This window comes from Arachis duranensis, chromosome 9 (genome assembly GCF_000817695.3).
Source record: "Arachis duranensis cultivar V14167 chromosome 9, aradu.V14167.gnm2.J7QH, whole genome shotgun sequence".
NCBI classification, from domain to species: domain Eukaryota; kingdom Viridiplantae; phylum Streptophyta; class Magnoliopsida; order Fabales; family Fabaceae; genus Arachis; species Arachis duranensis.
The window spans coordinates 968788-985329 of NC_029780.3; the positions used below are offsets into that span (position 1 = coordinate 968788).

The window sequence follows — 16542 nt, forward strand, 5'->3', positions numbered from 1 at the left end:
CTATGAAATGCAAAGATATATAGAAGTTAAGGTTGTCCATGCAGCTGCAAAGAGGTTCCAAAAAACTTTCAATGCCTCAAATTTGAAGAAATTGTTGATCAAATGATAAAGTTGGAGCACAAGATTAGAAGATACTAGCTAACACAAGCACTTGGATTTCAATGATGAACAATTGCGTGTGGATGATTTAAGGTTAGTGAACGAGTCTAACTCCTTCAAAAATAAGTTGAAAAAATGAAAAATATCTCGTACTTATAAACTATTTAAAGATCTTGTCTAGAAAAGAAATGAGATTTATAACAAACACAATTAGCTAGTATAATTAGACAAATTTCAAAAAATCACCTTATTTTATTGTTCCAGCATTGTAAAAAAATGAAATCAATGACCTAAAAACGAATACCCAAACAAACAAAAAAAGAAAGAAAGAGCAGAACTAGTATGGATGGTGACGACGCTGAAAGGCTGGTGGCGACATAGACTGGAAGCAACGATAGAAGCAGAATGCTCATGCATCTACAACATATTCGAAGAACGCACGCGTAAAACGAGATGACAAGAAATTCAGAGGAAGAGACAAAACAGAGGAGCTTGACATCGGCAGAAGCAGCGCCGATAAAAGTTCAGGAAGAAGGTCAGAGTAAATAATGACCAGGGACAGCGAGAGAAGTCGAGGAATGAGCAAATACAAAGAGAGTGAAAAATAGAATGAAACAGAGGGCAAGTTGAGACCGAACCCTTGATTGATTAAAAGAGTCAGGTTAGCGGTAGATTTTGTTAAAATCGCTGCAAAATTAAGTTATATCGCTGCTCTCCTCAAAACCGCAACGAGAATCGCCGTTAAATTGACAGATAATAGCGGCTATCAAAACAAACACTAATAATTTGTCGTTATCCCCCGCTCCTGTTGTAGTGTTACTAGATGTTGCTGATGAAAGGCTTACCTTGATGCTCTTCTCTCATACTTGTTCAATCATCACATACACTTAGCTTCACCTTTCAAGATCATAGAAGACAATGAGTTTCAAGTCATTCCATTTTCTACGAGTTATCATATCCTAGATTTCTTCTATGACATGATTATATATTCCCAAATTATTGGAACAATAGGGAAACACAATCGAAGATGAAGATCATCATGAGTTTGACATAATTGTAAATGTGTCGGATTAGCAACATCAAGATCAAGGGAATTCTAATGAAGGAAAAGGTGATGAAAAATAGAAAAGCTGATATAGAAAAAGTTAAGAAAGTTCTAAGTGAACTTTGGGAGATCCTTTCAAAATTAAAGGTAATTAAAAAGGTACTAAGACTACTAACATCTGAAAATATACCCTCTCCAGTTTTTTTAATATTTTAGAAAATGAAGTGTGATCTCTTACTTTTAATTTTATAAGTGAGAACAAAATTAAATATAAAAAAAATTAATAAAGAGTTAAATTTAATACAAGACACCATCCAATTTTTTTTTTACTAAAGAGGATCCACTCTCCTAACAACTAAATCCTTTAAATTCATGGTTAATTAGCCTTGGAAACGAGGCGTATATAATTAAAACAAATTAATGTGGAATTGGATTTTGTAAAGAGGTTGAAGGTGAATGTGAAGACGCTAGAGTGTCTTCCCATCAGTTTTGGGACCGTGATTGAAGGATATTTACAAGAGTAATATAAAATCGTTTTATATGTATATTTAATCACATAATATTATATTAATAAAAATAATTATCTTTTATATTAATTATGTAAATAATCATTAAAAAACAATTATAATTATATAAATATATAAAATATTTTATATTATTTAGTATATTTAAGTTAAACTCTCATATTAAATTTTTATTTGTAGATAATGAATATTTTTTTCCTTATTATTATTTAAAAAGTTAACCCATTTGTGTGTATATCTTTATGTTAGCAGGTAGATTAACTTGTATAGTTTATGGACTGATCTTTTTTTATATAGACAGGTTTTTATTAGGTCTATTTTTGAATAGATTAGCTTATCTCTTGAACCAAAATTTTAATTATTTGGACTATAGTATGAACACCAATTTTGTAGAAATGAAATTCCTAAATAAAATACCTCTTCAATAATATTATTTTTCTCTCGGAAAGATAATAATAAAATTCATTACCAATAACATTCTTTTAGACTGTGTTTATTTATAGGAATAGAATATTGAAATAAAGATATAAAAATACAAAATCGTATTTAATTGATGAGATTTGAATAGATATATTATATTTAAAGATATTGAATTAATATATTTTGTGTTTATTCTGACAGAAAAGACACAGAGACATTAACAAAAAATATAATTTATTTATTATTTTTTTATTATTCTTATTAATTTTTTATAATTATATTTTTATTATTATATTTTTTTTTCAATTTTTTTGAATAAAAACAATACAAATAAATTATATTTTTATAATTTATTTTATTTTATTATCAAATAAAATATAAAAATACTAAATTTTGTGTCTCTATTTTTTATATTTTGTTCTCAATATCTTATTTTATCCTATTCTCAAAAATAAATTCGGTTCTTATGAACAAGCCACCTTTGTTAATCGAAGAAATCACTATTCTTTCAGTGAATAACTATTGAATTCGGCGGCTTTGATTCTCAATTTCTCACCCATCAATGGATCCATATCAAGAATCAATCAATTTTGGAACAAAAGCATGCACTTTGCTCATACAAAAAATATTCTTGATGTTAATGCCAAATTTTTCTTGAAAAATTAGGTTGAATATGAAGCTTCAGGATCACCAGGACCATTAGTTCGTTATAGCACGTTACACTAAATTGATAAATGGGATTATTTATTTTTTGGTTTGCATCAGGTCAAAAATCCAATAATTAATCTTTTAGGCACTATATAAAATAGACGATTTTCTTAAGTAAGTAAATTCTATTTTCATTTTCTAATAAATATTAAATTTGAAAGAAATGATTAAGAAACATATTCTTATTCATCTGTGTCAATTTATATTAGTGATAAATAAAATGATAGACAAAAGAAGATACAAAGATTCTAAGAAAAAAAAGGGGATTGATGTGAATTATTTTAAAGAGTGATTTAGAACCATATTGGCTGATGATTAATAACAATTAAGAAAATATATACATCTTAATCATAAACTAATCGAGATTTTATTATTTGTTGTTGTTTGTTAAATAATTTAATGCATGTATGCCGGTGTGTGCGCTCTTATTTTGTTATATATGTGATTATTTATTGAGCAATGTTGTATTTATTATTTTTTTTAATTAAATTTAACTAAATTAATTTAATATGAATAAAAATTATTTTTGTCATTTTATTTATTTACTTAAATTTTATTATTTAATTTAATTAGATTTAATTTACGTAAAACATATACGTGTATCATTTTTCATATTTATTTGAGTTTGGATGATTATTATAACTTTAAGTCAAGTTATCAAAATAAATCGTTTGCTATTTAATTTTATTATAATACAACATTTAAAGATTGTATACGCAAATACAACTTTTACATTATTATGAAAGTTGCAACAAAAACAGCGAATTTGGTATACATATAAACTGTAGCAGTTTACATTCAAATACAATAAAAAAGAAACCACGGTACCCTTCCAGCGATTTCTTCGCGAACATAAAAAAGGCGTAAAACGCAATAAAGATATAATTGTTTATGCTTGAGTATAAATACACAACAGTTGGGAAGAAGTTAGAGAGAGAAGTTAAACGTTTTAGAGAGAAAAAAATTGTGAATTGAGAGGAAAAGTTTCTTAAGATTTAGAAAGAATTTGGGCATTTGAAATTATTAAAGATTTAGGTACAACATATTTATACTCAAGTATAAATTGTTATACTCTTATCGCAGTTTATGCTTTTTGATGTTTGTGAAGAAATTCTTACAAGATGTCACGATTTTTTTCTCATTGTGTTTGAACGTAAACTGTTATATCCTTCTAGTGATTTATGTGTATACCAAATCCTTTTTATTGTGTTTGAACGTAAATTGTTATATCCCTCTAATAAATTACTTGTATACCAAATGTGATTATTCCTATCACAATTTCTATAATAATGTAAAAATTATATTTGCATATACTGTTTAGAATAAGTAGTATGACCACAATCCAATCAATCACGTGTCAAATAATTTGTTATTGTTATTATATTAAAATATTAATATAATAAGGTCCTTGATTAAATTTAGAGATTTATCATTGTGATAGTGATCATAATATTGAGGAATAAATCTTTTATAATTTAATCTAAATTGTTCTTGGTCATAGGATTATTAAAAAAGGGCATTAATAATCCGGAAAGACCAATATATATATAATGGTTTTCATTGGATGAAGATTAATAGATCTCATTTATTAAATTATATATATAGATGGTGCATATAGAGATATGACCATTGAACTGACTCACTTTGAGAATTCCTAATGGTTATAATTACCAGATATTTGTCAATAGGATATTCTCAAGATGAACATAGTAATAGAGTTTCATTTGACCTACGACTGTCATAGTAATTAACAATGTATTTATTATACTTTGATTCCGGACACCTAATACCCTAGGGTGCTAGTTGAATGGATATTGGGTATGATTCAAATACTTGTAGAATTAATGATTAGTCAATAAGGAATCCGTCAACTCTCGGTAAAGAGTTTGAGCTCTATGATTATAATGACTGAGATGAATAAAACATTGGCCAAAGGGGTTGAATGAATGAAGAAATGAGTTTCTTAGGTCATTCATAGTTCATTATAATAATGGTAACAAGTTAGACTTTGACAATTAAACCATATTCTAAGGGTTAACCAAAAGTTGGAAAGATGGAAGGAATTATACTTTGTTCTTTTAAGGTTCTTAGTAAAAATATATTACTTCATACTATCGGGTCGTTGAGGAGTGTTGCTAGACGCCAACCTTGATTAGTAAATTTAGTATGACTAATTTACTACCCGCTTAGTATTGAACCTATGGGGTCACACACTAACGAGTGTTCTAACATTTGCTATAGAATTATTTAATTATTATTTTGATTTGATCAAATAAATAATTATATTAATTCAAATGGAATATTATTATATTCTTTACTAGTACCAAGAATATAATAATTGTATGATAATTGAGAATATTAAATGAGATTTGAGAATAATTAGTTATTCTATTTCTAAATTTAGATGTGATCCTAACTGATTCTGTTTTCAAATTGAGTTATGATATGATTCATAAATTTGAAGGATTCAGATTTAGAATTTCAAGATATGATTTAAATTTTAATTGAGATTCAAATTTAAAATCAATAACAAGTCTCATACTATATATATGTACGTCAAAAGTACATGAAAGAAACGAGAATAAAGAGATAATAACAAGGGTTTTATTTCTTTACCTCTACACACATAAACGTATGTGAGCCTAATTCTTGGAGAAGAATTTTATGGCATGCAAAGAGTTGCAAGAGGTTTCCCAATTTAGATCAGATGTCCATTGGTCAAGGAGTTGACAGCAAAGATTGGTCTCGGTGTGGATACGCATAGCGCCTTCGTACCATCGAAGGAGAAAAAGATTTTTACTAGCATACTCAGGTATTTAGATTTGATCTATATATTATTATTGGAATAAAGTTTAAACATAAAAATAGATCTTTAAGATTACCTTCTTTTCTTCCGCTGCGTGTTATGAACACATGGTAATCCTTCCTATACAATTTTTAAAAATTGTAATCTAATAAAATTAAATGGCAAATAATTTATTTTAATAACTCGATAACTTTATAAGATTAAGTTCATATATCTGTTTATAAAATCTTTTGGTTTGGAACGACCCACGAATTATTCATAGACTTTACCTTAATATATCCAAATAAAAAATAATGAGTTAGTTTAAAAATAATATTTATGTATTAAAATTAATTATTAAAAATTAATAATTATATAGTTTATGATTCAAAGATGATTTTTTAAATGTTTATTGATTGAACTAAAAAATTTTTTTGTAAGAATATTACACAAATTTTCACTCTGTGTATATAAAATTTTTTTCTTCATAAATCGTGGCAAGTAACAAAAATTTATACATACGAATATTTTTTTATAAACAGTGCCTAGTTACAATGGTTTATGTTAAAAAAACTTTTCTTTATAAACCGCTGTAAGTTACAATAGTTTATGATCAAACAACTCTCTTCATAAATCGTGGTAACTTGCCACGGTTTATGTGTAATCCTCTAAAATGTGGTATGTTAACATGGATTACATAAAACAATAATAGGACACGCAAGTAAAGGAATCTCAATTGTTGTATTTGAGTAAGAGTAAAGTATCGTTTTTGTCCCCAACGTTTGGAGTAAATCCTATTTGTGTTCCTAACGTTTAAATCGTTTTATTTGTATCCCTAACGTTTGTAAAAGTGATTCAATGTTATACTGCCGTCAATTACACATCATGAACGCTTTAGTTTGAGTTTTAAAAATCTCTTCTTGAAGTTAGAATACAAATGTTTGGGATAGAATCGATAATCTACTCCGAAAAAATAGCTCATCAAAAGTTGAAATTAATTCCTACAATATTTACATAATTCACTTTTCTAGGGATATAATTGAATCTAAACACAAATAACAGGTATAATATTAAAATCGAACACATCCAAGTGACATCTAATTGAGAATGAATACATCCAAGTGAGAATAATTGAAAAATATAATCTGATTTGTTAATATAATTAATAATAGGATAACATTGAATCACTTTTATAAACGTTAGAGATATAAATAGGATGAGTTAAACGTTAGGGATACAAATAAAATTTACCCCAAACGTTAGGAACAAAAGCAATACTTTACTCTTTGAGTAAATATTTCTTCCATCTATTTTATTTAGGTAAATTGTCCTATATTATTGATAAACAAATTAAAAAAAAAAGTTTAAATAGGCAAACAATATAAAAATTAAACCCACTACTGACCCAATATTCATATACATTGTATTTTTTATAATTTATATTTTTATTTTAATTGATTAATGTATTTTTTGTCAAAATAACGTACACAGTTATAGTACCTATTAAATTTCTCTGGTAATTTTTATTTTATTTTATCGAAAATATTTAATAACAAAAAAATATTAACTAAAAATATTAAATAAAATAAGTTTAATTTTAGCGTTTTTTTTTGTTTTTCGACTTATTTTATTAACATTACCCTAGATTGTGAATCATAAATTATAGATGTAGATTAGATTTTTCAAAAGCTATCAATAGAGTATAAGGATCCACTTATAGAAAACAGATTTGACCAATTAATTGAAAAGAAAATAAATTAATGTATTATTGTTGATACCATTTTTACTTGATTATCGTTTCCTTATATGCTCCATAAATTAATAATTCATTTCTGGAAATAAATGTTTGAATACCCACTAGAATATTTATTCTTATTTTATTTGCATATCTAACGCATAAGATTTTAAATAATCCAAATGAAGCCAAATATGGTATCCATGTAAAGACATGCATGAACCTCGTTACTATCCACGCGTGTGTATAAAAGGAAAGATACATTTGTTATCTTTGTGTATATCTTTTTATTTTTATATATTTATTTAGCATGTGTGTATAAAAGGAAAGATATATTTGTTATCTTTCTGTATACGGTATACCTTTTCATATATTTATTTATAAAATTCTGTTCTAATCGTACATCAATAATATAAAATATTTTATATTATGACATAATTATATTTATTTTTTAGATGATTATTTAAATAGTTAATTTAAAAAATAGTTCTTTTGTTAAAGATATGAAAATTTAAATAAATTTTTTAAATAAATATAAAAAAATTATGTCATTTGAATTATAACTCATTAACTAATTTAAAAGATAATTAACTCTACGTAATTTCGATACGCATCAAATTAAATTCTTTTAATTTTTTTCCTTTTCTAAATTCCAAATTTTTAAAAACACGGAACTGTAGTTTGCTATAAAAACCGAGAGCGCTTCGAATTCAACATCGCTAAACAAATAACAGAAACTCCGAATTCAGAGGTCGAAACGCTTCTCCGACTGCCGCCCACGGCCTCCGGTAGACTCTGTTCTCCGCCGTGGCCTCCTCCTTAATCGCCGCTCTCAATTCTCATTCATGGTATGTCTCTTATCTACTTTTTCCTTTTTCCTCTCTCTCTCTCTCCGTGGGATTGTTTTTCTTTCATTAATTGTTTCTTCACGTTGGATTGATTTGAATCCTGAATGAGTGAGTTTTCTTTGTGGTTTTTAATAATTTGATTGATGGAAGCGATGGATACAGCAGCTGACTTGTGAATTCTGTAAGTATAGAATCTTTTCAATGCTGATTTTATTTTAATGGAAAAAAAAAATTCTGTAGCTGTTGAAATTGATTATGGTGAATGATAGGTTAAGACCTAGAGTGATTATACCATACCAGGTTTTCTGGCATTGTTTGAGGAAGGGTTTCAGGCATTGTTTGAGGAAAAGTAGTCAAACCTGCTTGTTCTTTGTTATGACTTATTTCCCATTATACCCATCATTTTGAAATTTTGTATACTGAGTTATTAATGCATTAAGTGTTGGATGAGCATCAAGTTTGTTGTGGCATGTCATTTGTTGGACTCACTCATATTTCTACTCCTATACGCAATTTGTGTAATTGAATTTCAGAAATAACTAAACTACTTCTTCACTGTACTGATGATAGTTTCTTTGCACTTTTTTCCTTCATAACCCGATTTATTTATGTTCATTTGTTGGTGTTTCAGTCAATTTAAACTTTGATGGATGCAAACAATTGGAGACCTAATCAAGGCAATGAACCAACGATGGATGCAATTGATTGGAGATCTCAACTTTCGACTGAATCACGCCAAAGGATTGTCAACAAAATGTAATCATCAGTCTCAAATATTTATATCTAGATGTTATTTGTGAAGTCTGTGAAGTCTCTTAATTCTCTTTATCCATGTGAATGTTGTCGATGCTGCTATGTTCTTAGTTTTATTTGATGTTCCTAATATCTATTTTGCTTGGTTATCTTATTAATTCCCCCCCCCCTCTCTCTCTCTCTTCCCCCCCTCCATTTGTAGAATGGAAACGTTAAAAAAACATCTTCCTGTCCCTGGTGGTCCATTAGTTGAAGTTCAGAACATTGCTCAAAGGTTCGAAGAGAAAATTTATACTGCAGCAACAAGCCAGGTACAATCATTACTATGCAAACATATATGACATGAAAGTTTTTATTACAGCTCAATCTTAGGACCTAGATGCTATCTTTTGCATTTTTATTTGTAAGGGTACCTTGTAAGTTCTTCTGAAAGTTGTAAGATTGCAATCATTTTGATAATCACGTATTTGTATTGTTGAATTCTTATATAATGTTTAAATACATTAGTTGAAAGTTGGTTTTAAGATATTATGGCTGGTTCAAAATTTGTATTATCTTTTGTGGTGTCATTAATTATATATGCATGAGAGGTTGAAGTGGTTGCATGTTTTGTTCTTGTTTGTATGAATTTAGTATCATGCTCTTTTTGCTTTCAACTCGATACTCTACTTGTCGGGAAAAAATAGCATATCAAAAAAAGTTTACGTTAAATTTCTAAATGGGGTATGATTGTTTATATTACTTGTTACCTAAATATATAACAAATCTGAAATAATTAGTCTCTGCTCATGCTGAAAATCTTAATAATAGTAGCTTATGATTACAAGTTGTTGTTTTAAAAGCTTGCCAAGAATCTGCCTTATCTTCTTTCTTTGTACTCTTCTTTCTTGTAATGAATAAATTACTTTTTCTATAAAAATTGATAGTTTAATGGCAAGACTATTCTCACTTTTCAGACAGATTATCTACGGAAAATATCTACGAAGATGCTCACAATTGAGACTAAATCCCAAAACACAATTGCTGCTAACAATATGCCATCAAATCAAGCTGGTCCTAGCAATAGCCCTTCAGATCAAGGTTAGTAATATAATAGCCATGGTTTGATGATAGTATTTTTATGAGGTGCTACTGTGTATCTATCAGATTTATTAATAAATATTGGCATCCTATTAGTTTGGTAACTAATTAACTATTCCATAATTCCAATATCTGAGTTCTTGTTTGTCAGCTTAGGCTGTTAGGACTTTAGAATATATCCACGCATTGTTAAAATATTAATACTCAGTTATTCACATAATATTGTGATCTACAGTTCCTTTTTTCCCTCCTTCGCATTGATGCAAACACTTTTCTTTAACAGGACTAGTTATGCAGCAACATTCTATTAATTTGCCCAATCAGCCGCAGCAGCGACAACAGATTCTATCTCAAAACATTCAAAGCAGCAATGTTTCATCTCAAACTAACCTTCCACCTGTATCTAGTTTGGCCCAGACGAGCAGCCAAAATATTGGCCAGAATTCCAACATACAGAATATGACTGGGCAGAATACAGTGGGAAGCACAATTGGCCAGAATTCCAATGTTCTGGATATGTTTTCTGGATCTCAGAGACAGATGACAGGAAGGCAGCAGGTTGTTCCTCAACAACAACAGCAACAGCCACAGAATGCGCAGCAGTATCTTTATCAGCAGCAGTTCATGAAGCCGAAGTTTCAGCTGCAATCTCAGATGCATCCGCAACAGCAGCAAAACCTACTGCAACCAAATCAGATTCAACCTTCCTTGATGCAATCATCTCCTCTGTCTAGCCTTCCCCAGAATCAACAATCACATAATGTTCAGCAGTCATCTCAGTCCATGATTCAGCAAACTTCCCAAGTTATGAGGCATCAACAACAACAGAATTCTATTATTCATCAACAGCAAACACCTTTGACTCAACCGCTAATGATGCCTTTGCAGCAGCAACAGCAGCTGCATCAACTTATGGGATCACAATCAAATGTAACAAACATGCAACATCCTCAGATGCTTGGGCCACAGAACAATGTTGGTGATATACAGCAACAACAGAGGTTGCTTTCACAACAGAACAATCTTACAAATTTGCAACAGCTGCAACAACAGCAACCGTTATTGAATCAGCAAAGTAACCTAGCAAATATGAATCAGCAGCAACTAGGAAATACTGTCCCTGGGTTACGGCAGCAACGGTTGATTGGACCTGAATCTGGCAACCCAGGCATGCAAACCAGGCAACACTCTGCACACATGCTGCAACAAACAAAGGTTCCATTGCAGCAGCATTCACAACAAAATGGACTGTTGCCATCTCAAGCTCAGCAACCAAGGCCACAGGCAGCACAGCAGCAATTGATGCCTCAGATTAACTCTCAGCCATCACAGTCTCATCTGCAGTTGGGTTCACAGCAGCAGCCAGATCCCTTGCAGCGAGATATGCAACAAGGACTTCAACCATCAGGGTCCCTAATTGAACAGCAAAATGTTCTTGATCACCAGAAACAGATTTATCAATCTCAGAGAGCTTTTCCAGAAACATCAAGTATGTGCTGTGCTGTACCTGCATCTATGCATTTCTTTATTTGTTTTTCGAAAAAAGGAAGAAGACAAATATCATGTACTTCTCTGCACTTCCTGAGCTTTGTATTCTCTGGATTGTAGGTTCTCTGGATTCTCCGGTGCAGACTGTTCAGCCAAGTGGGGGTGATTGGCAAGAAGAAGTGTACCAAAAGGTACTACGTCATTTTTTGTGTCATGTACATTTTCTTAATGAAGTTTGCTTTTTCAACTAAATTAGTTTCGCAATCCATAAGGGTAAATAAACAAGCAAAGTTATTTACAGCTGTTTTCACAAGAATCTTACTTTGTAGTAAGAGCATGAATGCTTCATTACTCTTATAAGAAAAGTCACGACATTTTTTTACACTCGTATATATGAAATCTTTTTATCCGTTCTGTGAAATCTTTAAAGGAATATCCCTATGTTAGATTTGAATAGATTCGCAGCAGCACAGCAACTGTGGAAACTGCTGATGTTTGACAACAAAAAATTTCAGTTTTCTGTCTTGACTGAATTTCTTTCAGCTAGCCTTTTATTATCCTCTATTAGTTGCTGCCTATAAGAAAGTCCCTTTTTAAGATTCATTTCAGTGCTATATTGAATTAATGATATTGCTTCCTGTTATTCTCAAGGCTAAATTTTTATTTGATTCTGCTCATTACTTCATATAGATCAAAACCATGAAAGAGAGCTACTTGCCAGAGCTGCGTGAAATATATCAGAGGGTTGTTGTTAAATATCAGCAGGTACGTTTTTACAACTTCTTTTTAACTTGCCAATTTTCACTGATGCTAATTGCTGTTAAGCAGCCTTTTCCATTGCATCTAATTGGAGAAAACAGTGGAACCATGCTAAGCAGTAAATAATATCTAGCCTTAACCCCATTCTGAAAGAGAGCACTTTATTGCTTGTTTGTTTGATGATAATATATGGGTGATTCTAGCATTTAATATCTTGGAAACCAAAATGCATTCAATATTTTATTTTTTACATAAATGGAGAATATTAAACAATGTAAATGTAGGTTGTTAAAATATTTACCAAACATTGAAATGGTTTCGTTCATTAAAAAATATTGTAAATGGAGGGTGTTAATGCTTCTTAAATCATAAGCTTTGACCTGAGCACTCATGAGTAGATCCCATGTTTATTAATAAATGTGCTTGTGTTTATTGACTCCTGTATTTGCTCTTATGTATCAGCATGAATCTCTTCACCAACAAGCAAGGCCAGAACAAGCTGATAAGTTTGGGCAATTCAAAGTTAGCTTGAACAGGATGATGGATTTCCTACAGATACCCAAGAACAAAATTCAACCTGCTCTCAAGGAAAAAGTGGGAGCATATGAGAAGATGATCATAGGTTTCATACATAATTATAGGCCTAGGAAAGGTATGTCGTCAACACAACTTGGGCAGCTTCCTCCTCCACATACACACCCTATGTCACAGCCACAATCCCAAGTTACTCAATTGCAGTCTCATGAAAATCAAATAAATTCTCAGTTACACCAATCAAATTTGCCAGGTTCTGTGGCTACAATGCCACAGAATAATATTACAAGCTTGCAGCATAATTCAAATTCTGGTTTGTCAGCCGGACAGCAGAACATGATGAATTCAATGCAACCTGGTTCCAATATGGATCCTGGACAAGGGAATTCTACAAACTCCCTTCAACAGGTTCCAGTGAGCTCCCTTCAACAGAACCCTGTTAGTACTCCCCAGCAGACTAACTTGAATTCCATGTCACTGCAAGGTGGCATGAATGTCGTCCAACAAAATTTGAATATCCTTCAGGTTGGTTCCAATATGCTTCAACACCAGCAACTGAAACATCAGCAGGATCAGAAAATGCTGCAAAATCAGCAATTCAAGCAATATCAGCATCGTCAAATGATGCAGAGGCAGCAGAGCCTTCAGCAACAACAGCAGCAGCATCAACTTCACCAGCCTGGAAAGCAACAATTGTCTGCAATGCAGACACATCAAATGGCGCAGCTTCCCCAGATGAACGATATAAATGATATCAAATTCAGACAAGGAATGGGTGCTAAGCCAGGGGTACTTCAGCAACATCTTACCCCGGGCCAACACTCAACTTATTCCCATCAGCAGTTGAAACAAGGGGCTCCATTTTCAGCTTCGTCACCCCAATTCTTCCAGGCTGCATCTCCTCAGATTCCACAAAACTCATCTCCCCAGGTTGAGCAGCAAAACCATGCTGCTGCATCTCTAACAAAAGTTGGAACTCCTCTTCAATCTTCTAACTCTCCTTTTGTGGGCCCCACTCCTTCACCTCCCTTGGCTCCATCTCCTATGCCAGCAGATTCTGAGAAGCAAGTTTCTGGTGTTTCATCAGTATCAAATGTTGCAAGTGTCGGACAACAACAGGCAGGGGCCGTAGGAGCACTGACTCAGTCCCTTGCCATTGGGACTCCTGGGATATCAGCCTCTCCTTTATTGGCAGAGTTCAGTGGTCTAGATGGTGCTCAAGGTAATGCTGCAGCTCCTTCTGGGAAGTCGACTGTTACAGAGCAGCCTATTGAACGCCTAACTAGATTGGTTAGTATCACGAGTTGATCATATTCTAGCTTCATCCGTGGTTATGTCCATGGCTTTTTAACCGGTTGACAAATAAATTACAGAGCTGAATAGTTTGATTTTGCTACTTTTATGATTGCAGGTGAAATCGATGTCATCTAAAGCATTAAGTGCTGCTGTTAGTGATATTGCTTCCATTGTCAGCATGAATGATAGAATAGCAGGATCAGCTCCAGGCAATGGATCAAGATCTTCTGTTGGTGAGGACTTGGTTTCCATGACTAATTTTCATCTTCAGGGTAGAAATCTTCTTACCCAAGATGGTCCCAATGGAACTAAGAAAATGAAGCGTGACACCAGTGCCAAACCCTTGAATATTGTATCATCTGATGGTGGCTTGAATGATAGTACCAAGCATTTAAGTGATTCCGAGGCTTCTGATATGGATTCAACTGCAACATCTAGTGCCAAGAGGCCAAAGATTGAGGTATTAATTGCTAATTCTGTTTTTGATCGTTAGATTTTATATCAGCATTGATATCTTCTATTGATGCTTTTTTGTTAGTTGGCTGGAACTAACTTATAAATCAGCTTGTATGCTTAAATTATTATTGCATTGAAACGTTATCTACTTTACTACTGCACCCTTTTTATTGAATGTTTGTGTACTTCATTACACAACTAAAAGTTCAAGTTTTTTCCCTTTTTTTTTCCCGCCTTAATGCCGAGTTGTTGATTTGAAGAGTGTAGAAAACATGTTCTCTGTTAGACATTGGACAAAACAACTTGGAATTTATTCAAAAAAGCATATTTCAAGATGTACTACTGATTTCTACATAGCATTATTAACCAAGCACATCTGATCATACAAATTTAGAAAAAAAATGGGAGGGAGGGGATTGGTCTTTGATTTCTGATGCGGAACTTTGTGACCTATATGCCAGGTTAATCATGCCCTTATGGAGGAAATAAGGGAGATCAATAACCAACTTGTTGACACAGTCGTAAACTTGACCAATGAAGACATTAATTCAACTGTAGCAGCAGAAGCTGCAGAAGGCACCTTGGTTAAATGTTCTTACACTGCCATGGCTCTGAGTGCAAGCTTAAAATCCCAATATGCTTCAGCACAGGTGGTTGGCTATGAAACCTTCCAATTGCAGCAACTTTTCAAACAGTTCCACCGTATCTTTTTGCTTTTGTTAACCTTATTCACTTTTCATTACCATGCAGTCACCAGTTCAACCCCTGCGCTTGTTTGTTCCAGCTAATTATCCTAGTGTTCCTCCTATTTTCCTAGACAAGTTTCCAGGTGAATGCAGGTGAGATAACCGGCACATTCCACTTTGCTACATTTCTTCCTTATTCCGAACGAAAGGATAAATTTAGTGTTCACATCTTGCAAAACTTTCATTACGAGTACAACTCCAATTTTAGTTATATTGCACATGAAATGCTGATTAAATTTTTTTTAAGACAGTAGTATACTTAATATTATTCAATACCTATATACTATTACTGATATATAAGTTGGCTTCTCAATTCTGTGGTTAGTTACTCTTATGCATGCCATTAAGCCATGATTTTCTGCATTGCATAGTTATGGAGATTTTTCGCAGAATCTAGTGTGTTATGGTTTAGACATCTGTTGAAGTTATTTAATTGCTAATGGTTCCTCCTTAGTGTTATCCTATATTTGCTAGCAAATATGCTTTTCGTAATGTGTTAACTCGAAATGCTTGTGTACTGAGCTGTCTTTTTTAATACAATTTGATGTTGCTTTTATTTTGACAGTAAGGATGATGATGATCTTTCGGCAAAGACAAAATCTAGGTTTAGCTTATGTTTACGTTTAACGCAACCTATGTCCCTTAGGGAGATAGCAAGGACTTGGGGTGACTGTGCTCGCGCTGTTATTTCTGAACAGGCACAAAAGGCTGGTGTAGGAGGAACCTTCAGCTCAAACTATGGGGGTTGGGAGGATTGCTTGACCTTTGATTGATCTTCATTGTTCTTTTGGCTTCCAAGAGCTGCCAAACATTCTGTTCTTCTGAGTGACCTGCTTTTGGATGATGTACAAATGCCTTTTCTTTATTAGGTAAATGCCATGGGGTTAGTTAATTCAAATGCTTCATGGCATTTTTTATATAGTACTAAAAAAATGATTTATTTTTGGGTACACAAATGGGGATAAAGTGTAATTTCTGCTTGATGCGGAAGTCACACTTCATCTTGTAATGATAAGGTGATAAGAATTAGTTGTCTGTGATAATCATGCTAAGTTGTTTTTGGAGGAACAATATAGTTTTAGTGCTGAATTTATCAAGCTCCTCAAGCGGAATAAAGACTAGGGTTTTTAATAGTTTATACAAGGTTACAAACTTATACCCAATTGTTGTTAATAACATTGCATGTTACATAGAAAATCCATTTTCTTTTTCTGTTTTTGGAGGTATATCTATGCGCTTTTTACTCTCTCTGTTTTTTTTTTTTTC

The 16542-nt window shown here is 32.0% G+C and overlaps 1 protein-coding gene across 4 annotated transcripts; it reads left to right on the plus strand.

Annotated features, from left to right (window-relative positions):
• The first annotated feature begins 8015 nt into the window (after nt 1-8015).
• LOC107463792 (mediator of RNA polymerase II transcription subunit 15a) lies at nt 8016-16488 on the plus strand. 4 transcript variants are annotated; one of them, XM_016082662.3, is made up of 13 exons: nt 8024-8164; nt 8315-8345; nt 8796-8920; nt 9120-9228; nt 9874-9997; nt 10281-11486; nt 11606-11676; nt 12176-12250; nt 12707-14068; nt 14190-14534; nt 14992-15180; nt 15281-15369; nt 15842-16488. In XM_016082662.3, exons 3-13 carry the CDS (start codon nt 8811-8813, stop codon nt 16047-16049), a joined length of 3888 nt encoding a protein of 1295 aa, XP_015938148.1. In that variant the 5' UTR covers nt 8024-8164; nt 8315-8345; nt 8796-8810; the 3' UTR covers nt 16050-16488. The 4 variants fall into 4 exon arrangements, with proteins under 4 accessions (XP_015938149.1, XP_015938148.1, XP_015938151.1 ...); XM_016082665.3 differs by having other exon boundaries at nt 8028-8164; nt 8327-8345; XM_016082666.3 differs by having other exon boundaries at nt 8028-8164; nt 8330-8345.
• The last annotated feature ends 54 nt before the right edge of the window (nt 16489-16542 follow it).